The 23,727-nt window shown below is 46.3% G+C and overlaps 3 protein-coding genes and 1 pseudogene across 6 annotated transcripts; 2 read left to right on the top strand and 2 right to left on the bottom strand.

Moving 5' to 3' along the window:
- The first annotated feature begins 492 nt into the window (after positions 1-492).
- Positions 493-1,673, top strand: LOC109252090 (60S ribosomal protein L36a-like; annotated as a pseudogene).
- Positions 1,674-2,884: 1,211 nt separating this feature from the next.
- WDR55 (WD repeat domain 55) lies at positions 2,885-10,384 on the top strand. The gene is made up of 7 exons (XM_019424414.2): positions 2,885-3,186; positions 5,421-5,521; positions 5,604-5,691; positions 5,783-5,962; positions 6,052-6,151; positions 6,239-6,408; positions 6,492-10,384. The coding sequence occupies exons 1-7, from the start codon at positions 2,996-2,998 to the stop codon at positions 6,808-6,810; spliced, it is 1,149 nt and encodes a 382-aa protein (XP_019279959.1). The 5' UTR covers positions 2,885-2,995; the 3' UTR covers positions 6,811-10,384.
- Positions 7,035-10,084, bottom strand: DND1 (DND microRNA-mediated repression inhibitor 1). Its single transcript, XM_053907678.1, has 4 exons — positions 10,040-10,084; positions 9,505-9,742; positions 8,646-9,107; positions 7,035-7,974 (listed from the first exon to the last, which is right to left on the bottom strand). The coding sequence occupies exons 1-4, from the start codon at positions 10,082-10,084 to the stop codon at positions 7,517-7,519; spliced, it is 1,203 nt and encodes a 400-aa protein (XP_053763653.1). The 3' UTR covers positions 7,035-7,516.
- Positions 10,168-23,724, bottom strand: HARS1 (histidyl-tRNA synthetase 1). 4 transcript variants are annotated; one of them, XM_053907416.1, is made up of 13 exons: positions 23,637-23,724; positions 23,185-23,274; positions 18,690-18,809; positions 15,877-15,972; positions 15,094-15,219; positions 14,086-14,193; positions 13,831-13,929; positions 13,505-13,598; positions 13,185-13,312; positions 12,849-13,091; positions 11,214-11,330; positions 10,894-11,040; positions 10,168-10,575 (listed from the first exon to the last, which is right to left on the bottom strand). In XM_053907416.1, the coding sequence occupies exons 3-13, from the start codon at positions 18,780-18,782 to the stop codon at positions 10,504-10,506; spliced, it is 1,323 nt and encodes a 440-aa protein (XP_053763391.1). In that variant the 5' UTR covers positions 18,783-18,809; positions 23,185-23,274; positions 23,637-23,724; the 3' UTR covers positions 10,168-10,503. The 4 variants fall into 4 exon arrangements, with proteins under 4 accessions (XP_053763391.1, XP_053763389.1, XP_053763390.1 ...); XM_053907414.1 differs by having other exon boundaries at positions 10,953-11,040; positions 23,541-23,696; XM_053907415.1 differs by having other exon boundaries at positions 12,945-13,091; positions 23,541-23,696.
- Positions 23,725-23,727: the final 3 nt, after the last annotated feature.

Below are 23,727 nucleotides of genomic sequence, written 5' to 3'. Positions count from 1 at the left end.
TGGTTCTAGATTGCTGGATAAGGATCCTAGCCAGGACGCCTAGTGGAGAAGGACGTAATGACCTCACGGATGGGCAAGAGGTAAACAGGAACATAAGGATGATTGGTCTCAAATAACAGAGGCATTCAGGGCCATATGTGGCCTATTCTTAGGACAGAGATTCCCTGGGAATTCGGGTCCACCCAATGGGCTACCAGTCTCATTTCAAGGTTGTGCAGGACTAAGCTCTAGGTGAAGGTACCTGAGGACAATCATGGGAATAAAAAATGAACATTTCAAGGTTGTGCAGGACTAAGCTCTAGGTGAAGGTACCTGAGGACAATCATGGGAATAAAAATGAATTTATACCCCCCCCCCCCCCCCCGCCCCGTGCTTTTAGTAATTCTAAGCACAAATTGCTGATTCTCTGGCTGAAGAGATAATCCTGGTAAGTGCCTTGGGGGGGCTCCCTATGCTAGGCCAGCAGGGTTTGGTGCCCTTCAACACCCTGAAATGTTTGTCAATGCCCAAGGTGGGTCCCTGGCCTCCGAATCATTCCATCCCCAACCTTTTCCCCCTCTCTGCTCATTGCTAGCACTTTAAGGTCTGGTGCTCATAGGGTCATCATTTATTTTCTGACTGGATGCCTAGCTGCCACTTCTTACCCTGAGCCTAAGACCTGTCCAAGAAAGGTAGAAGGCCACCTTAACTTTTTGCCTTGCTTTTGGTCACTTTTAGCTTGATAGGGCAAGATCATTTGAGGAAGCCAGCTTTGTGCATGGCACCTAGAAGGATGAAATTGGGCCTTGTCTGCAACAGCACCTAGAATGCCTAATATCAGACAGTAAAGGACATCCTGGTCTCATGGTTGAAGCAGTGGTCTCAGTTAAGGGTCACAGAAACCTGGCTCAGATAAAGATACCTAGAGGGTCATTAAATTTAACACCTGGCGTTTGGGGGTGTGTGGCTGGCTCAGTCCATAGAGCATGTGACTCTTGATGTCAGGGTCATGAGTTCAAATGACATGTTGGGCATAGAGCTTAATTTAAAAAACAAGACCTAGGAGTTGACTCAGTTTAAAATTCATTTCTGGGGGTGCCTGGGTGGCTCAGTCGGTCGAGCATCTGACTTCAGCTCAGGTCATGATCTCACAGTTCGTGAGTTTGAGCACCACGACAGGATCATTGCTGTCACCATGGAGCCTGCTCGTCCCTCATTTGCATTCTCTCAAAAATAAATAAAAAACATTAGAAAAAAAATTGTTTCTGGCTCTTTCTTTCCATGGCAGCAGAGCTCTTGCAATCATAGTCAATGTTCCTAAAACCTGCCAGACTTTCTGCAAGAAGTATGGCAAGCACCAACCCCACAGAGTGTACACAGTACAAAAAAGGCAAAGATTCTCTGTAAGCCCAGGGAAAGCAGCGTTATGACAGGAAGCAGAGTGGTTATGGTGGGCACACTAAACTGATTTTCTAGCAAAAGCCTAAGATCACAAAGATGATTGTGCCGAGGGTTGAATGTATTGAGCCCAACAGCAGATCTAAGAAAATGCTGGCTATTAAGAAATGCAAGCATTTTGAACTGGGAGGAAATAAGAGAAAGGGCCAAATGATCCAGTTCTAAGGTTTATATTTGGTTATATTATGAAGACAATAACATCTTGAGGTTATGTTAAATAATAAAAATCAGTTTCTACAGAGGAGCCTGGCTGGCTGACTTGGTCAGTAGAACATGTGACTCTTGAACTAAAGGTGTGAGTTCAAGCCCCATACTGGCTGTAGAGCTTACCTTAGAAAAAATTTTTGGGGGTGCCTGGGTGGCTCAGTCGGTTAAGGGTGGGTCTTTGGCTCAGGTCATGATCTCCTGATCTGTGGGTCATGATCTCATGGGGTTTGTGCGCCCATCGGGCTCTGTGCTGACAGCTGGGAGCCTGGAGCCTGCTTTGAGTTCTGTGTTGCTCTCTCTCTGCCCTTCCCCTCTGCTCACACTCTTTCTCGAAATAAACATTAAAAAATATATTAAAAAAATTAAAATCAGTTTCTGCAAATATCACCAAGACTTGTGGACATGACCGACGTCCTCTGGTTGTCCACATGGTGAGTGACAAGGACCCCCAACACCACATGGCAACTTTTCCATTCACACAGGACATAGAGCTTCTCTGAGGTCCCTCACCTCACTCACCTCTTATTAAGGGCTTTGGGCATCAGCATATGTCTTAGAAGGCTTAGCATTACAGTTATGTGAGAAACTTCTCTTCAACCACAGAAGCTGTGCTCTTTATGTTCCCCACCAGAGAGTGCTCCCATCTTTATGGAGCCTTTGGTAACCAGAATGTTCAGAACGTCAACTGTTGTGCCCATTTTCCTCTTCAGCAACTCCTTGGCAGCTCTGAGCACTGTTGGTCTGCCCCACTGAGAGTATGCAGCCAAACTGTAGGAACCGGCAGGACGCTGTTCCTTTGGCCCGGAAGATGTGGAGCACGCAACGCAGCAGCTTAAGCGTGCGCTTGAGGTGCTTGCTGTCCAAGACCCCGCGTATCAAATTCTCGCGGTGTGGGGCTTTCGCTGCTGCAGGACTAACCTAGAGGCCGTCCATGGGCTTCACGAAGCCACGAACTGCTGGCGTCCCCTTCTGCTATCTCGAGGGCGGCAAATCATCCTTTATAGTTGCGGGAGGGAGTACCCTACCTGTCAGCATCGATCAGGATGAGGGGAAAGGACTTAAAGGCAGTTCCTAACTTTAGGTGATTTGACCAAGGAGAGCAATGACGGTTGTGCCGTCTACCTGGCCAAAAAAAAGGGCCACGGCAACACGGGGAACTACAACTTGAGGACCAGGTCCCTGGGATGCACTACACCCACGACACCTGCAGCCTGCCGGGACTTTACGCGTCTTAGCGCCACTTCCGGCCCCGCCCCAAAGGCGGAAGGGGAATCTGGGCCCCTCCTCCAGCCGTGTGGAACGGTTTTGGGCTTACCGGTGCGCTCTTGAGCGGTCCGGATTCCTCTGGTGCATGGACCGCACGTGTGAGGAGAGGCCTGTGGAGGATGAGAACGACGAGGAAGACCCCAACTCCACGGAAGCCCCAATCCGCATCCGGGACACTCCGGAAGACATCGTGCTGGAAGCTCCAGCCAGTGGGCTGGCGTTCCATCCGACCCGCAACTTTCTGGCGGCGGGGGACGTGGACGGGGACGTGTACGTGTAAGTGCTGGGCAGGGCTGGGGTCTGCCGGATCTGGAAGCTTCCCAGGGATAGAGGTGGGACGAGGAGAGAAAAGTTGCAGGGAGACAAGTTTTAGAAGACTGAAGTGGTCTTATTCGTTCAACAGCATTTGGTTTTAAACCAGTTAGTTACCTGACCCTGAAACAAGGCCAATGCGGTCCCCCCACTTTGCTTCTTGCCTGTTTTAATCTTTCAAAAACACAAAACCCACCACCTCTCTTTCTTGATTAAAACCCTTCAATAGTTTATCTTGTTTTTAGGATTAGGTCCAAACTCCTTAATCTGGCTTTTAAAGTCTTGACTACCTGGCCCTCGCTCACTTCCCCCTTAACTGTGTTTTATTCATCCTCTTATCTTTTAAATGTATCTGTTTATTAATCGTTATTGCAGGCACACACATAAAATGCTGGTTGCAGCTCATTAATGGGTCATGAGTGGAGTTTGAGGAACACTTTTCTGTATTCTGTAGTCCGTTTTGTTCTCCGTTATATCTCCTGCTTCTAGACAAGGGTAGGTGCTCAATACGTGTTTGATTTTGAACTAGAAGTAGGGTGGAAGCAGTGAAAAGCCACTGAAGGTTTTAGCCAGAAGAGTTGTGCTGTCAGATTTACTTAATGAATTTAAACCTCAGCCTCCTCATTAGCTTCAGTCACCTTGGGCAAGTTAACTTCCATATTTTCGTCTTCAAAAATAGGAATAATAATAGAGGCTTACCTCTGAGATATTGCATGTTTGGCTCCAGACCATTGCAATAAAGTGAGTCATAGGAATTTTTGGGTTTCCCAGTGCGTGTAAGTTAAGTTTACACGATAGTGTAGTCTATTAAATGTGCATTAGCATTGTGTCTAAATAACAATATACATACCTTAATTAAAAAATATTTGATTGCTAAAAAAATACTGACTATAATCTGAGTGAGTCATAATCACGATCACAGATCATTATAACAAATATGAAAAACTTTGGAATTTTGCAAGAATTACCAAAATGTGACACAGAGACACACAGTAAGCAAATGCTATTGAAAAATGGCATGGATAGACATACATACCATAGAGTCGCTGCAGACCTTCAGTTTGTAAAAAATACAGTATCTGTGAGGCACAATGAAAGGAGGTATGTCTGTACCTATGTTGCAGAGTGTCAGGTGTATATACTACAGTACCGGAGTTCAACAAATGTGGGTTCTGTTCTACTGCCTTTCATACTTCATGCCATACACTTGGGAGTACCTCTGGACCTCCAGCTTTACTCACACCCTCATTGCGTCAGGTTTTTCTCCTCTTCTCTACTCCCAGCCACTGCCTTTTGGCAGGTTTCTGACTTCTCCCATGACCATTCCAAAGAGGTTCCTTTTCCCATAGGACTAAATTCATAATTCTGCTTGGCCTATGATCCCAAGTCTAGTCTAACTCATTTTTCCAGATTCAGCCATTCCACTCCTGCCAGTGGAACCCACCTCATTCCTTGTCTCTACCCTAGAAGAGACATTGATATGTACCTCCAGTATCTGCCAGGTGAATTGCTTTACATGACCCAACTCATTTCGTAACCTTAGCTTTCCAGGGCTCTCATCTTTAAGGCACTGGGACAGAGCAAACAATAAGCAGATACAGTTCTGCTCATCTGAAACTCACTGGCAAGCACTTAGTCATTGGTCCTTTTTGAAGATCTGCTCTGAGGTAGGCACTGGTAATACACTGTGGACAAGTATTTGCCTCAAAGCTGAGCTTTCAGTCTTGTGTTTCTCTGCTCCACCTCCATTTTGATCCTACCTCCTTTTCATCATGTGGCCATGTGGCCACAGTGTCCTGTAATCAGTTGTTACCCGGGGTACAAGAGCCCTGTCTTGTTGATTTTTACATTTCCAGCTCCTGGGGCTCTTCTGACTTCAGTAAATATCTCATGCTCTCCATAGTGGTCCAGATCTAGTATTTCCTGAGGCTGGGGCTTTGCTTTGTAATGATGTTGTGGGGTCAGCTTACAAAATCCTGAGCAAATACACTTTGAATTAACGTATATTGAATTAAAGACAGAACATTTGAAGCTCACTGAAAGCGGAAAAATGGGATGGCGAGCTCTTTGGGTTTGGTGGTGTGCGAGTGTGAGTTCCTAGGTATGTTGGAAGGTTGAGTAGTCTTTATGTTCCATGCTGCCAAGATCTGGGGTCATTCAGTCTCCTCCCTCCTTCCCCCCCCCCCCCCCCCCCCCAGCTTTTCCTACTCCTGCCAAGAGGGAGAAACCAAGGAGCTCTGGTCTTCAGGTCACCACCTCAAATCCTGTCGAGCCGTGGTCTTCTCTGAAGATGGGCAGAGTGAGTATTGGGGAAGGCAGCCAGGGATACGGTGGCAAGGGATCAGTGAGCAGCACCATGACCTGAGCACCTTTTCCCCCAGAACTTGTTACTGTCTCCAAGGACAAAGCCATCCACGTTCTAGATGTGGAGCAGGGCCGACTGGAAAGACGCATATCCAAGGCTCATGGGTAAGGGGAGCCAATTGTGTGTTGAGGTCAAGGGTAAGTTGGTTAAGTCCCTACTGGAACAAAAATGGCTCAAGAAGCTCCGTACCTCTAGTGCCCCCATCAACAGTCTCCTGCTGGTAGATGAGCATGTCCTGGCCACTGGGGATGACACAGGTGGCATCCGGCTCTGGGACCAGCGGAAGGAGGGCCCCTTAATGGATATGCGGCAGCACGAGGAGTATATTGCCGACATGACTCTGGACCCAGCTAAGAAGCTGCTGCTGACAGCCAGGTACAGCCTCAAAGCTGCTTCCCCTTCCCTATTAAATGTCTCCCTCACTGGGAGCTTTGGCCAAGCCTGCTGCTCTGCTCTCTCTACAGTGGGGATGGCTGCCTTGGTGTCTTCAACATCAGGCGACGCCGGTTTGAACTGCTCTCAGAGCCGCAGTCTGGAGACCTGACCTCGGTCACCCTCATGAAAGTACAGATGGGTATGAGAGTTTGGGATTATGCTAGCAATCTGGTCTGAAGGAGTGCCACAGACATGTTTTTCTCCATTTCCCTACAGTATGGAAAGAAGGTGGCCTGTGGCTCCAGTGAAGGTACTATATATCTCTTCAACTGGAACGGCTTTGGGGCCACAAGTGATCGGTTTGCCCTAAGAGCTGAGTCTATTGACTGCATGGTTCCAGTCACTGAGAGCCTGCTGTGCACTGGCTCCACTGATGGAATCATCAGGTGAGAGAAACTGGAGAGTCCTAAGATCACATGAGGGTCAGACCCAACCAGCCAGGACCCAACACTCTTTTCTCTCTGCCCAGGGCTGTCAATATCCTTCCAAACCGAGTGGTGGGCACTGTGGGCCAGCATGCTGGAGAGCCTGTGGAGAAGCTTGCCCTTTCCCACTGTGGCTGCTTCCTGGCCAGCAGTGGCCATGACCAGCGCCTTAAGTTTTGGAACATGGCCGAGCTGCGGACTGTGGTAGTGGATGACTACCGCCAGCGGAAGAAAAAGGGAGGGCCCCTCCGGGCCCTAAGCAGTAAGGCTTGGAGCACAGATGACTTCTTTGCAGGACTCAGGGAGGAAGAAGGCTCCACAGCTCAGAAGGAAGGGGAGGAGAGTGAGGATGAAAGTGATTGAGGGGATGAGGTGAATCTCAAGATGGGTCCTCCCTGGGGAAGTCTTGCTTCCTGGGCTGGATACCAGAGAGGCTATTTATTTATCATACTCTTGTGCAGCGCACAAGATGCATAGCTAGAGATGCAGGACCGAGGGCGCGCGTGACAAAGCACTTGCCCTGTAGCGGCTACTCTACCAGTGTAAGAGAAGCCCGCAGCTGGGGCAAGACAGCACGGACACAGGTGTACACCAACCAGGCGTTTAATATAAATACAACCAGCATAGAAAAACCCAACATCACACATACACCAGAATGTAAAGTACTGGGGACATAAAGCAGATTTCTGAACCTTTGGCTCAGCCAGCCCCCAAATAAAATCAACAAAAATGACAAATCAACAAAATAAGAAGTGAGATTCATATTAAGCTGTGGGAGGAGGAGGAAGGTTTGTGTATGTATCACACAGAACGGCCAAGGAATACCAAAGGGCCAAGGTTAGTCCCTGGGCTGGGAGGGGCATGGCAAGGTCCCTCACCACAACTTAGCCAAACCAGAGCTGTCCCAGGTGTACTGGGGCCCTGCCCCAAAGGGGAGGCTGTGTCAGAGGTAGGGCAGAGCCCATCTTCCTCCCCGTTTGAAATCTGATGGTGGCTGCCCAGGCCTGCTGGGCTGGGGACTGATGCAGGCTCTGTCAACTCGTTTGGGCTGCCTGTGAAGAGGACATGGTCACTGCTTAACCACGGTACCTGCCTCAGCCCCACCAGTCGGTATAAGACTGGCTCTAGAGGCACTTAGTGCCTCTAGCAACCTTGCAGACACAGCATCCTTAGCCATCTCATGCCCATTCTGCACATCTGGGGCCAGCACAACCCAGATGAGACCACTGAAGGGCACTGGATGCCCAGGGATCACCACCTGGTACCAGAAGCGGTGCCAGCCAGCAGGGCCCATGCCCAAACACTTGGTGAGGAACACAGGGCTGCCCAGCTTCATCCGCTGGCACAACAGCTGCAGGGCACCCCGAGCCCCTTGGGACTCCAGCTTGTCCCTGGCCAGGGCCAACCGACTGCCCTCTGGCTGTAGGCACTGCAGGGAGGGGCCCACCAGCTGCTGGCGGAGTCGCTGCTTCAGATCTGGTTTGAGCCACTCCACGGCCACCTGCTCTCCACAGAGGCGTGATTGCCCTGCAGAAAAAAGGCAGAGACAAGGGCAGGTCGAACCCCTGGATCCTGAGCCCCCAAGCCCTATCAACACAAGCCTGTTTAATTTCTAGCCTCCCCATTTCCTGGTAGTGTAACCTTGAGCAACTTCTCCAGGCTTCATTGTGTTTCTTTGTAAAGGGGGTGTAGTAACTGCTATCTCCTAAATTTCCTTGTTGGAATGCTGGTTGATGCAGGCTTTGTCTACCTTATAACCATCATAATAGCTAACCTTTACTGCAAATACCTGCCAAGAATCAGGGAATGTGCTAAGTGCCACCTAATTCTCAAAACAGCCTGAGGAAGGAAGTTCTACAGTAGATAAAAGGTAGACTCGGTAGGACTACCTTGGGCGAATCAATCTCAAAACTGTCTCTTTTCATATCTAAAGAGGAAGATCAGTCTGTGTGTGTCACTGGGATGCTGATTAAGTTACAAGATAATGCCTGGAAAGCTTTAAAGTTACCATAGATGGTAGCTGGTAGGTAGCACAAACGTAAATTTAAAAATCTCAGGTTAAATAGCATGAGGTCGAAAACTCAGGGATTCTTAACGCTACTATCTTGCTCTTTACACTATATGCTGACGTGTAAAAGTGCACGGCATAATGTGTTTGGCCCCAACCAGCGGCCCCCCCCACCCCCTAGCTCCCATACCTTCCACTAGGGCTTTTTTGGCCATGGCGGCGGCGCGGTGCGAGTTGAACTTCAGCAGCGCAATTTGCGCGGGCGCTGGCCCAGGGCTGGGCATCAGCAGCGCCTCCTGCAGGCCGGGACCCAGGGGCTGCAGCGCGAGCAGCAACGCGCGGCGACTCAGCCCCGGAGGCAGCCCGTCCACACTCAGCTCGCACTTCTCAGTACTGCGGCACACGAGCAGCGGGCAGGAGGGCCGCAGCGGGTGGTTGTGCAGCGTGGCGATGGCGGCCTGGGCGCCGCGCCGCGAACTGTAGCGGGCGTAGGCGAAGCCACGGTTTAGGCCGCTGAAAGTCATCATCAGGCGGAACTCGTAGAGCCGGCCCACGCGCTGGAACAGTGGGATCAGCTGGTGCTCGTACACGTCTTGGGGCAGCCGCCCGATAAACACCTCTGAGCCGGCCGGCGGCGGGCTGCCCACCCAGCCTGGGGGAAGTGGGTGGGAAAGGAGCACCGTCATCCTACCGCATGGTTCCAGGTTCGAACCCAGGAACCCAGCGCGAGAGAGCCCATGTGCAAACATCTGTGAAATGGGCGCAACACTCGCACCCCGACTCGCGGGCATAACTAGGCGCCCGAACTAACAACGGGGCTAGCAGAGTGGGTGCACCTTAAGACCGGCACCCTCCCTCGAGGGGGCGGACGGGCGGGGTGGGTGGAGAGCTACAGACAAGTTTTCTCAGCTTCTTGGGTGGAAGGGGTGCAACGGGTTAGAGGTTTCTGACTGCACAGCCCCGGGATAGAACACCCCCCCCGCCCCGCCCGCCCCCAAGAGGGTGCCAGCCGGGACCATCAAGGATGGCGTAGGGTGGGACTACCGTACCTGGGGGTGGCCCGCCATACTTCCTCTGCCCGTTCACCTGCACCAGGCGGATGCCCGTCTCCCTGACCCATGCCTCCAAAGCTGCCTTGTTTTCCGGATTCACCCTCTCACACCACAGCTGAAGGGGAAAGGGCTGGTTGGAATGGCGGATCACCGCGCCGCCGCCACCTCGCCTGTGGAGCTGCAGCCCAAGGAGTCCCCACTCCCAGCGCTGGTGGCGCTTGTCGACCCCATCTCGCTAACCACCTTACCTCACATTCCCGCTTGGACTGCATGGCTATCCCGCCAGCTACTCTGTACTCGCTTTATAACCTCCTCCCCCGTCTGCCTCTGGAAGCTTCCCTACCCCTCCACCCCCCAAGCTCTCATTGGCTCTGAACACGACCCCGCCTCCCAAGGGGGTGGGGGTATCCACTGCACGTGCGCTGCAGAAACCTCCTACCCGCAGGTGAAAACTAGGAACCTTAGCGGGTGGATGTGCTCGCAGTCTCACCTCCTAGGGCATGGATGTGCGCTGGCTGAGGGCACCCTTCACCCTGGGGAAGAGCTCGTGGCGCCTAATGTAAGTTCTTCTCCCCATTTTACACCGCTTAAGTGGTTGAAATGGGAGGCCCAGGCTCCCACAGGGAAAGGCAGGGCTAAGCAATAGTGACACAAGCAGGCTCCAGTGGTTGAGTCATTTTATTGGACCTTTGACGGTTGGCTGTGGAGAGCATTCCCTCCATTTGGTTAGCATCCTGCAGGGGAGACCTTAGGATGGGTCCCTGTAGCGCAGACTGGACTAAACCCCCAGGACCTCCTATGAAAAATGGTGTAATACCTGACCATTTTGGCCTGTGATTACCAATAAAATAATGATAATAAAAAGTCTGTGTTCTGACCATTGTTCAGGTCTTCCTGCTGGAACAGAAATGTGCAAAGCTGCTGATGTACATAGGTAGAGTTCTGTCTTAGCTTCAAATAGTGCCAGTCCCACTTTCTCCTGATAGTGTGCTCAACTCAGCAGATGCAAAGGGCCGGGCTTGTTCTCCTTTTGATTTCTTCCACAAGGTCTTCTCTTCGGACATCCACCTGGCCAGGATGAGGTAAAAAGGTAGTATGAGCATCTGTGACTCCACTACTCCTGAGGGCCCACTCCTTCCTCTGGCCATCAGGCTTGGGTCAGCTGGATAAGGAAGGCAGGCAAACACCTCAGACAGACAGTGCTCCTTGGGGGGAGCCAGAGACATGGTATAGATGGAGATGGGATTAAGTTAAGTTAACAGGTTAAGTTCATTCTGAGTAAGTACTAACGGGAATGCCAGGGTTTTGCTCAGGTCTTCAATGGGCATTGGTCTGCCAAAATGGCATACATTCCCTGTCCCTCAGCCTTCCTGCCCACCTACGTACCTCTTCCCTACTGGCCACCGAACGAAGCTTGATGACCCCATCCTTGAGCTCCTGCTCACCAATGATGGCCACCAGTGGGATGCCTGCCTCCTCACAGTACTGCAGCTGGTTCAGCAACTTTGGGTTCTTCTTGTAGAGCAGCTCTGCCTGCAGGGGACCAGGGCAGATGATGAGAACTGGCTTCTATTGTCCTCAGGGACAACCTACTTGGGGCCCAAGTGCTTAGCTCTACTCCCAAGAAGTCACTATGGATGAGCTTTTACTTAGTCTGTGCCCAGCACTCCCAAGTTTGTTGCCTCCCTGGGGCTTGCCTCCTCTACCTTGATCCCAGCATCCCAGAGCTCCGAAACGAGTTTTAGTCTTTCCTCCAGCAGCCTCTTCTGTGCGGATGCCACAAGCACCTGTGTTTCTGTGGTCCGGACTTTTTCCTCCAAAGCCTGGGGAAGGGGCAGATAAAAGTCACAGAGCTGGGCTACCCTTTACAGTACTTTCAAGAAGCAAACAGAACAGGCTGTTTATTGTCAGGATTCTGAGAGACCAGGCCCAACTCTGGGAGCTTCATTAACACAGGGGCCCAGTCTTCTCTAGCAATTGGGCATAAGGTAGTGTTTAGAAGATGTAGAAAGGAACTGACTGGCTTGTACATATGACTTGCCAGAATAGATAATGTAGGGCAAGAGTAAAGGTAGTTTACATACAGTAACTTCAAACTTGTCTCCTTTTAGTACCTTAAGCGTTCACAAGAGCATTCACACAGAAGTGACACTGTAAGCTCACCTAGTTCTAATTCTCACTTACTATGTGCCCAGTCAAAAGACTGTCCCTCTTGTACTTCGGCCATAGGGCCCAACCCAGGGTGTGGGTGGTTGGGGGGAAAGGGAGAATGCTGCTGCTGTGCCTTGTCTTTTTCTTTTTCTTTTTTTTTTAATGTTTATTTTTGAGACAGAGAGACAGAGTGCGAGCAGGGGAGGGTCAGAGAGGGGAGGGGAGACACAGAATCTGAAGTAGGGTCCAGGCTCTGAGCTGTCAGCACAGAGCCCGATGTGGGGCTCGAACTCATGAACTGCAAGATCATGACCTGAGCTGAAGTTGGATACTTAACCAACTGAGCCACCCAGGCACCCTGTGCCTTGTCTTTTTCTAGAAAACTATTTTCATAGTTCTTACAACATCAGATGACTACTGGAACAGTGATCTCAACTGGGAAACATGGGTGGTTTCCATTCCAGAGAAAAGGATGGGAGCAGTGGGAAGGTTATTGCCAGAGCATTCCCCAGGGGAATGCAACCAGCCAGTTAAGAGCAGCAGCAAAGGAATGCTTGAGGCCCTGAGGGCCTTCCCTTGATTCTAGTGGCCAGAGAGTCAAGATAGCCACCTGGGGAATCCCAAGGTCTCAGACACATGCTTACCACTTGGAGACAGTATCAGAGTGGTTAGGAGTAAGACTTTGGAGTCATGCTGCCTGGATTCAAACTGTGACTCTGCTGCTTAAAAGTTTCACAACCTTGGGCAAATTATGATCTATAATGCTTTAATTTCCTTGCCTAGAAAATGTAAATAATAAAAATAGCTACTCTCAGAGGGCTGTGTAAGAATTTTACTAGATAATGCACAAAAAGCACCAAGCACAGTACCTAGCAGAGTAGTAAAATATTAACTGTTCTGTATTCTGAAGAAGATCTGGATCTTTGGATATACCAGACATGACTCCTAACAGCCCTGAGGGAAGTAGGGACCCAGAGCAAAGAATTCTGTGAAGAAAGAATGATCAGAGATCCATAAAACTGGCCTCTACTGGGGTGGGAGTGTATGAAGGACAGCAACCACCTTTTCTCCAGCTCTTTGCAAAGATGCTCCTTGCCCAAAACAGTACTACTTGCCCCCTTCAAGATCAAAGAAGATAGCTCATGTGCCACCAACTGCCCAGACTGCTTCTACCCTCCCCCAGGACTTACCTCTAGCCTCTGCTCCACAATGGAGAAGATCCGCTCCACCCCAATGCTGAGCCCCACACATGGCACCTTGCGTCCTTTAGGGTCAAACATGCCTACCAGCCCATCATAGCGTCCTCCAGCAGCCACACTGCCCACACCCAGGGGCTCTTCCCCTGGCTGGACTGGGGTCTGTAGCAGCACTGCCTCATAGATCACCCCAGTATAGTAGTCTAGCCCTCGAGCAAGGCTCAGGTCGAAGGAGATCTGTGGGGACAAGATCATAGTCAATACCAGATGAGAATCAACTATCTGAAACCCCAGAGCTCAGCTAAGGTGTCCACCCCCAACCTGACTCACCTTGTCAGCAATGCCAAACAGGGTCAAATATTCAAACAACAGTTTTAGGTCTTCCAGGCCCTCCAAGGCCTGTTTGTTTTGGGACAGTTTAGGATCCTGGAGCAGCTGTTCCACCAGGGATACCCCACCTGGGGAGATATATTTGTAAGCCAACTGACTGACAAGAGGAAAAAGGTAGAGGATTTACCTTTTTGCCTGACCTATACACGTATGTGTGCGTATACACACACACACACACACACACACACACACACACACACACACACAGAAGATTTTAAGTCAGATAGATGGCTTTTGGAGAGGCAGGGTTTGTGCCTCACCATGCTGCTGGACGTAGTCCCCAATGTGGTCAGCTACCTCGGGTGTGAGGCCCTTCTCTCCCACCATCTCATTCTTTACTTCCTCCCAGGATACCTAGGCAGACAGAAACCAGTAAGGGACCCTTAAGTAGCTTATCCACTGCAGAGCAAGTGTGGGCCATTCTGAGGGGGCATTTCTGGAGCAGAAGTTGCCTTTCAACCTAGATTCTGGGGCTAATCTTCGGAGGAGCATAGAGGCAGACCCCCCCTCTCTCCTGATCTTGTTTTACATTTCTCAGAGCAGGGTGGGATCTGAGAAAAGAGGAGTGAAGTGTCTGGGTCATTACCTTGTCCAGCTTGTCCACTGAGGAGCAGATGGTACGGAACTTGCTATCAGGAACACCACAGATGGCAAACATCCCATCTAGGATGCGCCGATCATTCACCTGCAGGGACCCAAGGCATAGTGAGGAGACAACCTCTTTACGTGACATGAGCCTCAATAGTCTCGGTCACTTGGGCTACTGGTCTCTCTGCACAAAAATCTTCTCCTGTGAGAGGCTAAGCCCAATTCTGCTTTCCCAGACCCATTCAATTCTTACCTTGACCAGGAAGTCACCTATCTGAAGTGAACTCAGGATCTCACACATGATCTTCAGGCACTCTGCATCAGGGATCATGGGATCAAATTGTCCAGCAATGTCAAAGTCCTGCAGGGAGAAAGTAGCTACAGGTCCCCAGGGGTTTAACCTTCTTTTTAAAAATTTTTTTAATGTTTGTTTATTTTTGAGAGAGAGAGAGAGCATGAGCAGGGGAGGGGCAGAGAGAGAGGGAGACACAAAATCTGAAGCAGGCTCCAGGCTCTAAGCTATCAGCATAGAACCCAATGCAGCACTCAAACTCATGAACTGTGAGATCAGACCTGAGCCGAAGTCAGATGTTCAACTGACTGAGCCACTCAGGTGTCCCAGGGATTTAACCTTCTTAAGTGATGGTTTGGAGGGGGGACTCCTGGGCTCTCTGCTCTCTCTTTATGAAGGCCTGTTTGCACTCATGCACAGACCACTTTCTTCATTATCTGTGTGATCAGCAGCCCAGAGGAAACTCCCAGCATTCTTGAGTCTCTTACTGGTTTGGATTCCTTTTCGTCTACATTCCTTAATTATCTCACTCACTCACTTTGACTTATTTCCTCCTAACACCGTGGAGGCAAATATATGGCCTTAGTTCTTAGTCATTTTCTCTATTTATTCTGAAGCTTTGCCACCACCCTGGATGATCTGGATGATACGTCAAATCGTTTCCTCATCCTTTGCTGTGATTTGATCACTTTGGTTTAATATAAAGAGTACTGGACCAAAAGTTCTACTCCCGACTTTGGCTTTCTTATCCCTATGATCTCTTCATCCTGCTGAGTCTCAAGTTTACTCCTATGTAGAATGGGGAGAATAATTCCTACTCTCTAAATGAAAATATTAAAGAAATCTAAAGGTTAGCATTAGCTGGAACTTCCAGTTTGTTCAGTACACCATGAGTAGTCAGTAGATTCTACTAAGTTGAGGACTTAGTAGAGGGAGGACGAAGTTACCCATCATGCCCCACATACTCACACACTGGTAGAATTCCCGGTATCGGCCACGGGTCATGGCTGGGTTATCTCGTCGATATACTTTTGCTATGTGGTAGCGTTTAATGTTGGTCAGTTTATTCATTGCTAAATATCGAGCAAAAGGAACCTGATAACAGTTAAGGAGAAAGCCCCCTGCTCTCACAGTGTGGCAGTTGATTATCACCACCAACAGAAGCTGGGGTCTAATCTCTGTGTGAGTAAAACCACCCTCTGTAAGATAAAGTGCATTTCTGAAAGTCAAAAAGAATCAACTTTGTTACTACAAGGGGCAGCAGAAGTCTCAAAAAAGATTAAGGTTCCTTTCTCTTTGGTTAGCGTCTCCCTTGGGCAATGCTGAACATGGGAAGGTGCTGGGCAGATTGGCCAGAGAGTAGAAAGTCTCTGTGTAGGATTTCTGAGCAGATGATTCTCTGACATAGCTTAGAGATAAAGGAAACATTCTGTTGGTCAACTGAGGAGAACTTTGTCCACTGGACATGGCAGGGGAGAGATATTCTAGAGCCAAGGGATTAATCACTGAGTTGGAACTGGTTCCTGACATAACGTGGAGGTCTCACTCAGGATTCACAAGACTTTTAAGGCTATGTTCTGTTTAGCCAAAGTCCCATTCCTGGTTTAAACAAGTAACTTCCCTGATCGCCACAAGCATCATATTTAATCCCATCTATGTCTAGCTATCCCCATACCTGAGGTTAGAAATTAGCCTCAGCCCAATGAGAACCAATTGATCCAAAGTACCAAGAGCCCAGGTTTAGAAAGATACAGTGAGGTCATAGCGAAGGGACAACAGCTCTCCACCTTGGTCCTTCAGGTCATAGATAAGCTTAGAGTCTTCTCCATACTTTCCAGTCAGTGTTTCCTGGAGAAAATATTAAAAAATGTGGCCATGATGATAAATCTAACAAATTTATTTTTAATTTTAATTTTTTTAGAGAGTGTGAGCAGGGGAAAGCAGCAGAGAGAGAGAGAGAGAGAGAGAGAGAGCGAGCATGAGTGCAATGGGGCTAAGAGAGGGACAGAGAATTCCAAGCAGGCTCTGTGTTGTTAGTGCAGAGCCCAACAAGGGGCTTGAACTCACAAACCACAAAATCATGACCCGAGCTGAGATAAAGAGTTGGATGCTCAACCAGCTGAGCCACCCAGGTGCCACATATATAATTTAAAAAGAAATATTAAAACAAAAACCCACCATCCTAACATGACCAGTTTCAACTTGTCTGTGCTTCTGCTGTCTATCCCAATGCTTATATATTTGATGTTAATTATAATCAAAAGGAAATATCAATTTCATTTTCTGCTTATCACATTTCCATTTTGTGACAGAGCTGAAGGTTTTTTTTTTAAATGTTAATTTATTTTTGAGAGAGAGAGAGGGAAAGAGAAAGAGCATGAATGGCGGAGGGGCAGAGAAAGTGAGGGACAGAGGATCCCAAGCATGCTCAGCAATGACAGCAGTGATCCTGATGTGGGGCTCAAACCCATGAACTGTGAAATCATGACCTGAGCCAAAGACAGACACTCAACCGACTGAGCCACAAAGGCACCCCTGAAGTATTATTTTTAAAAGCTGCATAATACTTCAGTGAGAAGCAGCTCTGTATTTCCTTCCTTTCTAGTGTTCTACTGTTAATTGTTTAGGTCATTCCAATTAAAAAAAAGTTCCCTAACATTTCAATAAATATAGTTCAGCATATAGTGTTTTCTTTTGAATATATAGTTTTTTGAGGCTTAACTTCTAAGAGCGGGTTATTAGATCAACACACTTAAATGTTTTTATGATGCCTGAGGTTTGAGCAATGTCAAAAGACAAAACTGAAGTAGTTCTTGCCATGTGATGCCTTCAGTAAGGTGATAACATATTTCACCTACCAGAACGGCAAAGTTTTAAAAGCCTGAAAATTCCCAGTGTATAGAAACAGAAACACTCATATAGTGATTGGTGTTATGGGCTGAACTGTGTCCTCTTCAAAGTTCATATATTGAAATCCTATCCCCCAGTAACCTCAGAATGTGTCTCTACTTGGAGATAGGGTCTTTGAAGAGGTAGTTAAGCTAAAATGATGTCATTAGGATAGGCCCTAATCCAATATAACTAATGTCTTTATAAAAAATAGGAAAATTGGACACAGAAGATGATGTGACGACAGTGGGAAAAAGACACCATCTACAAGTCAAGGAGGGAGGTCTAAAACAGGCCCTTCCCTCCTCACCCTGAGAAAGAACCAACCCTGCTGATATCTTATCTTGGACTTCTAGACTCCTGACATTAAATTTGTTAAGTAACCCAGTCTATGGCACTTTATTGTGGGAGCCCTAGGAAATGAATACAATTGGTAAACATAAATGAGTACAACTTTTTGACACGGTAATTCCATTTCTACGAATTTGCCCTGCAGATGAATGCCCACCAGTACCAGATATTGTTCTAAGCACTGATTACACATCAGTGAACTAGTCAAAGGTAATCTGTGCCCTCATGGATCTTCCATACTAATGAGAAGAGATGGACAGTACACTAATGCAAAGTAACCAACGAACAGATACTTCCAGTTAGTGATAGCTGTTCGAATGGAAATAATACAGGTCCTGTGATAGACAAGGGCTACTTTAGACAAGATAGTTGGAGAGGACCATTTGAAAAATGGCATTTGAGTTTATATCTAAAATTAAAATCTTTCATCTCTAATCTGAAATTAAAGTCTAGGAGTTAGGGGAAAGGGAGTTCAGGAAGAGAGAAGAAAAAGTACAAGGGCCCTGAGATAGAAATATATTTAGAATGTTGCAGGAATAGAAAGAAGACCAGAGTAGCATAGTAGCCAAGGGGAAGAACAGCAAGGGAAGAGATGGAAAAGGTAGGCAAATGGCCAGATCATGTAGGGCCTCGTAAGCAGGAACAGACTTTGGATTTTGTGATAAATATAATGGGAGTCACTGGGTTTTAACCAGGAAGCAATCTGGTTTTTGTTTTTTTTTTTTTTAAGTTTATTTTTGAGAGAGAGAGAGAGAGAGAAAGAGAGAGAATGCACGTGAGGAGGAGGGGCAGAGAGAGAGGGAAAGAATCCCAAATAGGCTCCGCACTGTCAGCATGGAGTCTGACTCAGGGCTTGAACTCACAAACCACAAGATCATGACCTGAGCAAAAACCACGTGTCAGTTGCTTAACCAACTAAGCCACCCATGCACCCTGCAATGTTTTTTCTTAATAGTAAAGAACGAGAAACATTCTCAGGGTACATTAACAGGAAACTAGTTGCATATTTATACTTTATATGTATGGTCTGTGTGTATTTCAAAACATCCCAAGTAGATGTACCAGGGAATTCACTGTAAATAGGATCATAACAAATTTCACTAAAAAGAAGGGCTCTCTTTTGTAAGCCACCAGCCATTTACCAAGGTAAATAAAAGCAGGGCCTCTCCTTCAAGACCAAGCCTGTCTCCTTTCTCACTGGAGAAAATATTGGTCTTTGTCCACAACAGGAAAGACACCCTTTGGGCCCTCACTGTCTCTTTATCTTCTTAGTTGTTTATATATCCACTCTTCCACCACGCAATTTCTCCTCACCCATCCCTCACCTTCAGTTCAAACACAGGTGTATCAATTACTTCTGCACCATGACGCTTGAAGCAGCTGATGATTACATCGAACACCTTCTCCCGAATGGCCATCTGCCGGGGACTGTAGTCTCTTGTACCCTTGGGAATTGAAATCAGCCACAGAATCAGGGATGGGATTTAAAAACAGAGAACATTAAGGCTTAGAAATATAAAAGCATGACCTCAGTGATAACGAAGGCAAACAATGTCCCAAACCTAAATTTTCCTACAGGCTACTGAGTTCTAAAGCAAGCACAAACAATTCCCTATTAATTATCACACCCATTTGCTAATACCCCTCTAAATTCCATCCCCTTTTTAGCTTGGTTCTACTTTCTAGAACGCTATTTTCTGAGAAGTTTTCCTAAAACCTTTTTATGTGATACCAGAACATTTCCCTGCCTAATAGAAAATACCTACCTGATGACATGTATAGAACCAAATGAAACTGGCTTAGCTAGTTAAATTCCAAATTTTATAAGAAATGTTTTCCCCCAACAAAACTTAAAAAAAAAAATCTAATAAGTATTATTTCTTCTCTAATTTGTTTCTAATAGCCCTTGATATAGGTGGGGCAAAATTATGGATGAATTACAGGATATTGAGAAGTTAAATCATTACAGCAGTTCTGTGGTGGTCAGGACTAGAATGCCGTTCGTTCAGGTCAGAGCTTCTATTCTGGGCATCTATGCTCTATTCTCAAGTCTTTGGTCTTAGGACCTCTTTAAACTCTTACCATTTCTTAAGGACCCCAAAGTGAATTATACCTATCAATGTTTATTATATTAGAAATTAAAACTATGAGGGGCGCCTGGGGGGGTTCAGTCAGTTAAGCATCTAATTTCGTCTCAGGTCATGATCAGTTCATGAGTTTGAGCCCCGCGTCCGGCTCTGTGCTGACAGCTTGAAGCTGGAGACTACTTCATATTGTCTGTCTTCTTTCTCTCTGCCCCTCTGCTGCTCACACTCCGTCTCTCGCAAAAAATAAATAAACGTTAACAAAAAATTGAAAAAAAAGAAATTTTAGGAAAATGTAACTACTTTCCAAAACAAAACAAAACAAAAATTAGTGAAAAGTGTGATGCTGATTCACATTTTTGCAAGTCTTTAATGTCTGGCTTAACAGAAGACAACTGTATTCTCATACACACTTTATGCATTTAATTTTGTTGTGATATGTTGTTCTGGTTGCGTAAAGAAAACCTAGCCTTACAAAGATGTGTGACTGTAAAAGAAAGAATATTTTAATAAACTTTTCAGCTAACTGTAGATATTCTTCTTAAACTATACCAAAATCCAACAAATGGTGGTTTCTTAAAGACTGGTTGCAATGTGGATTCTGAAACTTCATTGATTACTTTTCATACTATTACATTAAAATCCATTATTTATATATAGTACCCAGAATTTATAGTGACAGAAAGTAGAACAGTGGTTACCTGGGACTAGAGGAATGGTAGAGTGGAGAGTTACTGCTTACTGGGTACAGAATGTCAGTATGGGATGATGAAAAGATTCTGGGGAAGAATGGTGGTGATAGTTGCACAACAATGTGAACCTACCTAATGCCACTGAACTGTACACTTAAAAATGGTTAAAATGGCAAATTTTGTGTTACATATATTTTACCATAATTTAAAAAATATCTATTGCTCCATGTTGTACTTAAAAAATTTTTTTTTAACATTTATTAATTTTTGAGAGACACAGAGACAAAGCATGAGTGGGGGAGGGGCAGAGTGAGAGGGAGAAACAAAATCTGAAACAGGCTCCAGGCTCTGAGCTGTCAGCACAGAGCCCGATGCGGGGCTTAAATTCACTAACTGCGAGATCTTGACCTGAGCCAAAGTTGGATGCTTAATTGACTAAGCCACCCAGGTGCCCCAGCTCCTTGTTGTACTTTAAATGGAGCTTTTTACCCATGCATGATTTTATAACATCATACGTTGGTCATGAGGAAAATACTGGTTCATTGATAAATTATACAGATCTTCCAAATATTTACACACTACATTATACAATATCAGAAAGCACATTTGTTAATAGCAACACAGATCTCGAGAGGAAAGTCTTTACTGTATTGGGAAGCTGTCTAGTTCATGGTGGAAGATACAAGTTTCCTAAAACCCTAACTATCACTTGAGTGCTTGAATTTTATCACCAGTAGAAATATGGTCAGATATCTTCCTTGAGGTGACAAAGCTCACTTCATTCATTTTCATGAAAATGTCTGCCAAATACCCAAATCTTAAAAACAAAAGTTTGTCTTTCGGTTTTTCTCTCAAATAAAAAAGGTGTTATGTGAAAAAAGTACCTAGTCCAGCTTAAAACTCATACAAGGGTGTGTTTTTCCTACCTTAGAATGCAGAAGTGCTCTATGTATACTTCCCATTTCATGACGCAGAATACAAAAAAAGAGTGTACTCAAGGGTTGATATTCAATAAAATGAGTAATTTCTCAGTTAAGTTCAGCTCAGGTCATGATCTTGTGGTTCGTGAGTTCAAACCCCACAATGGGCTCCATGCTGACAGCTCAGAGCCTGGACCCTGCTTCAGATTCTGTGTCTCCCTCTCTCTCTGCACCTCCCCTGCCCATGTTCTGTCTCTGTCTCAAAAATAAACATTAAAAAAATTTTTTTTAATAATTTTGACCACAAAAACCTCTTGAAAGAGTCCTGTCCCCATAATACTGAATTTTCTATTAATATAAATCACACTTCAGTGTGTTTCAACAAAGTGGATATTAACTCTCCAATATAGTCTCACTTTCTTTTAAAAGAGTATAGACATTTTCAAACACATATTATAGAGAAGAGTATAATAGACCACCATGTATCTATTACCCAGCTTCAATAACCATCAGCATCTGTTAATTTTATCTAAGCCCCAACATTTTTTTTTTCTGGAGCGTTTTAAAGTAAATCCAGACATCATACCAGTTTGTCAATAAATATTTCAGTATGATTCTGTAATGTACACAGTTAAAAAAAAAAAAGCCAAAACACTACGTTTATTAAACCAAGGAAACAAACTGCAACCCTTTAATATTATCTAATACTCCAGCTCTGTTTAATTTTCTCCAATTGCCTCAAGAATATTTTTTTATGATTGGCTTGTTCTAATGAGATTCTAAATGAAGCCCATGCATTGTGTTTGTTGTCTCTTGTCTGCTTAATCTACAAAAGTTTCCTTTCCTTTTTTAAAGAAGTGTCATTTCTTTGTTGAGGAAATTGAATCACTTGTCCTAAAGAACTTTTCATATTCTAGATTTTATTAACAATATATTCAACGTGTCACTTAACACATTCCTCCATCTCCCTTATTTCTGGTAAACTGGTAGTTAGGTCAGAAGACCTGATTAGATTCAGGTTCAATTTTTCTTGGCAAGAATACTTTATAGGTGGTGCTGTGTACTTCTTATTGCATCACATCAGGAGCAACATAATATCTGGCTGTCCTACTTTTAGCGATGTTAAGACTGATTGTTAGATTTAAGTGAGGCCAGCCTGAATGATCACAAATTCCCCATTAATCTTCACCAAATAGTTTGAATAACTATTGATTATCACTGCTCTGTGATTTTACATTGTCTCTTTAACTGCTGAAATGAGTTGTGTGTGGAAAGGAATAGCTCAGTGAATTTAGGAGCCTAAAGAATTAACCTTAAAAGGTGACATCTCAACACAAGGAAGACCCCTCTCCTTTGGAATCCAATTTCACATACGTTTATTAAATATCTACTCAGTTCCAGACACCTAGTCTCAGCCTCTCAGAGTAAATAAACCATGGTAAATAGTTGTGCTTACAGAACTTACAAAGAGTGTGGCCTCTGAACTGAAATCCTTGAGGCTGGGCTAGTAATCCGCAACCTCATTCCATTCCACTGTACTTTCCCGCTGTATTTGGTTCTACTCATACGGGTCTTTTTCTAGTTCCTGGAAACTAGTAGGGTTCTTTTCTCCTTCAGGATTTCCATACTCCTCTAGCTACCTCCCATTTAAGTGTTATGTCAGTTAGTATATCACTTCTTCAGGGATGCTTTTTCAAACTCTAGTTCTCTCTTATTTTTCTCAGAGAATTCTTGTTATTTCTTTATGTCATTTATCACAATTTATAATTACATATTCAAGAGTGGGATTATTTGTCCTAAGTCTGTTTCCTTCAGTAGAATGTAAGCTCCATGAGGACAGGCTGTATTGTTCACCATGGTATACTCTCACTACTTCCTACAGTGCTTGGCACATAGTAGGCACTCAACAAATATTTGCTGAATGAAAGAAGGAGTGGCAGTAGCTGGCATACTCCCCTAGGCAACCAGCTGGCCTAGTTTCTGCCATCCCTTTGCTATCCCAGAATGACTCAGGCTCCAATTCAGCCCACCACCCAGAGCAACTGTTCAGGGAAACAAGCACATCCACCATTAGGAGGGGAATTAAGGGCCCTCCCAGAGACTCTGAAAAGAAATTATATTTACCTTGGGGGTCTTGAGCACAAACTTCTGTTTCCCTTCATCAGGGCCCAGCTGTGCCTTCAGTTTTAGTAGTTTTGCCACTTCCTCCTCGATCTGTGGGGGTAAAGCAGGGGCTGGTCTATCACTCTGACACTCCCTTCCCTCTTCAGCCATTCATTCAGTATCCCTCCCTCATCAGAATCTAGCTCTCCAGGCCCAGCTTTCCTTCCCTCGTCCTACCCCGGCCACCTCCCCAAACAGGCCCTGCTCCTCTCCACTAGTCTGGTCTCTTTTCCCACATCTTTTTCCTCTATGCAGACCACCCAGCTCTATGTCCTCCCTGGCCCTAATTTGGCTTCTCCCCGCCACCTGGGTCGCACCTGCTCAGCGCTGGCCTTCTGCTGCTTGAGGCCCCGCACGCGCTCTCCCTGAAGTCGCACTAGCTCCTCCAGTGCTGCACGTTCTGCCATACTTACGCCAACTAGCGCTGACTGCTGTCTAGATCGTCTGGGCTTTCCGCAGCCTCAACTCGGATAACTTCCGGCTATCGAGTCACTGGCCCACACG

Source organism: Panthera pardus, unplaced genomic scaffold, assembly GCF_024362965.1.
Source record: "Panthera pardus isolate Hobbes unplaced genomic scaffold, ASM2436296v1 HiC_scaffold_2, whole genome shotgun sequence".
Lineage (NCBI taxonomy): Eukaryota > Metazoa > Chordata > Mammalia > Carnivora > Felidae > Panthera > Panthera pardus.
The sequence above is the reverse complement of the archived record's forward strand: the minus strand, read 5'-3'. Positions and strand labels throughout refer to the sequence as shown.

Coding starts and splice junctions, on each gene's coding strand:
- HARS1 (XM_053907413.1), bottom strand. CDS start 23,630: ATGGCAGAACGTGCAGCACTGGAGGAGCTAGTGCGACTTCAGGGAGAG. Junction 13,092..13,184: donor TGTTTGGCATTGCTGACAAG/GTGAGTCAGGTT, acceptor TTGTCCCCACAG/ATCTCCTTCGACCTGAGCCT. Junction 11,331..12,848: donor TTGTGGAGCAGAGGCTAGAG/GTAAGTCCTGGG, acceptor CCCCTTCCCCAG/GCTTTGGAGGAAAAAGTCCG.
- WDR55 (XM_019424414.2), top strand. CDS start 2,996: ATGGACCGCACGTGTGAGGAGAGGCCTGTGGAGGATGAGAACGACGAG. Junction 6,152..6,238: donor CCTCGGTCACCCTCATGAAA/GTACAGATGGGT, acceptor ATTTCCCTACAG/TATGGAAAGAAGGTGGCCTG. Junction 6,409..6,491: donor TCCACTGATGGAATCATCAG/GTGAGAGAAACT, acceptor CTCTCTGCCCAG/GGCTGTCAATATCCTTCCAA.
- DND1 (XM_053907678.1), bottom strand. CDS start 10,084: ATGGGGAGAAGAACTTACATTAGGCGCCACGAGCTCTTCCCCAGG. Junction 9,743..10,039: donor GCCACGAGCTCTTCCCCAGG/GTGAAGGGTGCC, acceptor TAAGGTGGTTAG/CGAGATGGGGTCGACAAGCG. Junction 9,108..9,504: donor GTATGGCGGGCCACCCCCAG/GTACGGTAGTCC, acceptor CACTTCCCCCAG/GCTGGGTGGGCAGCCCGCCG.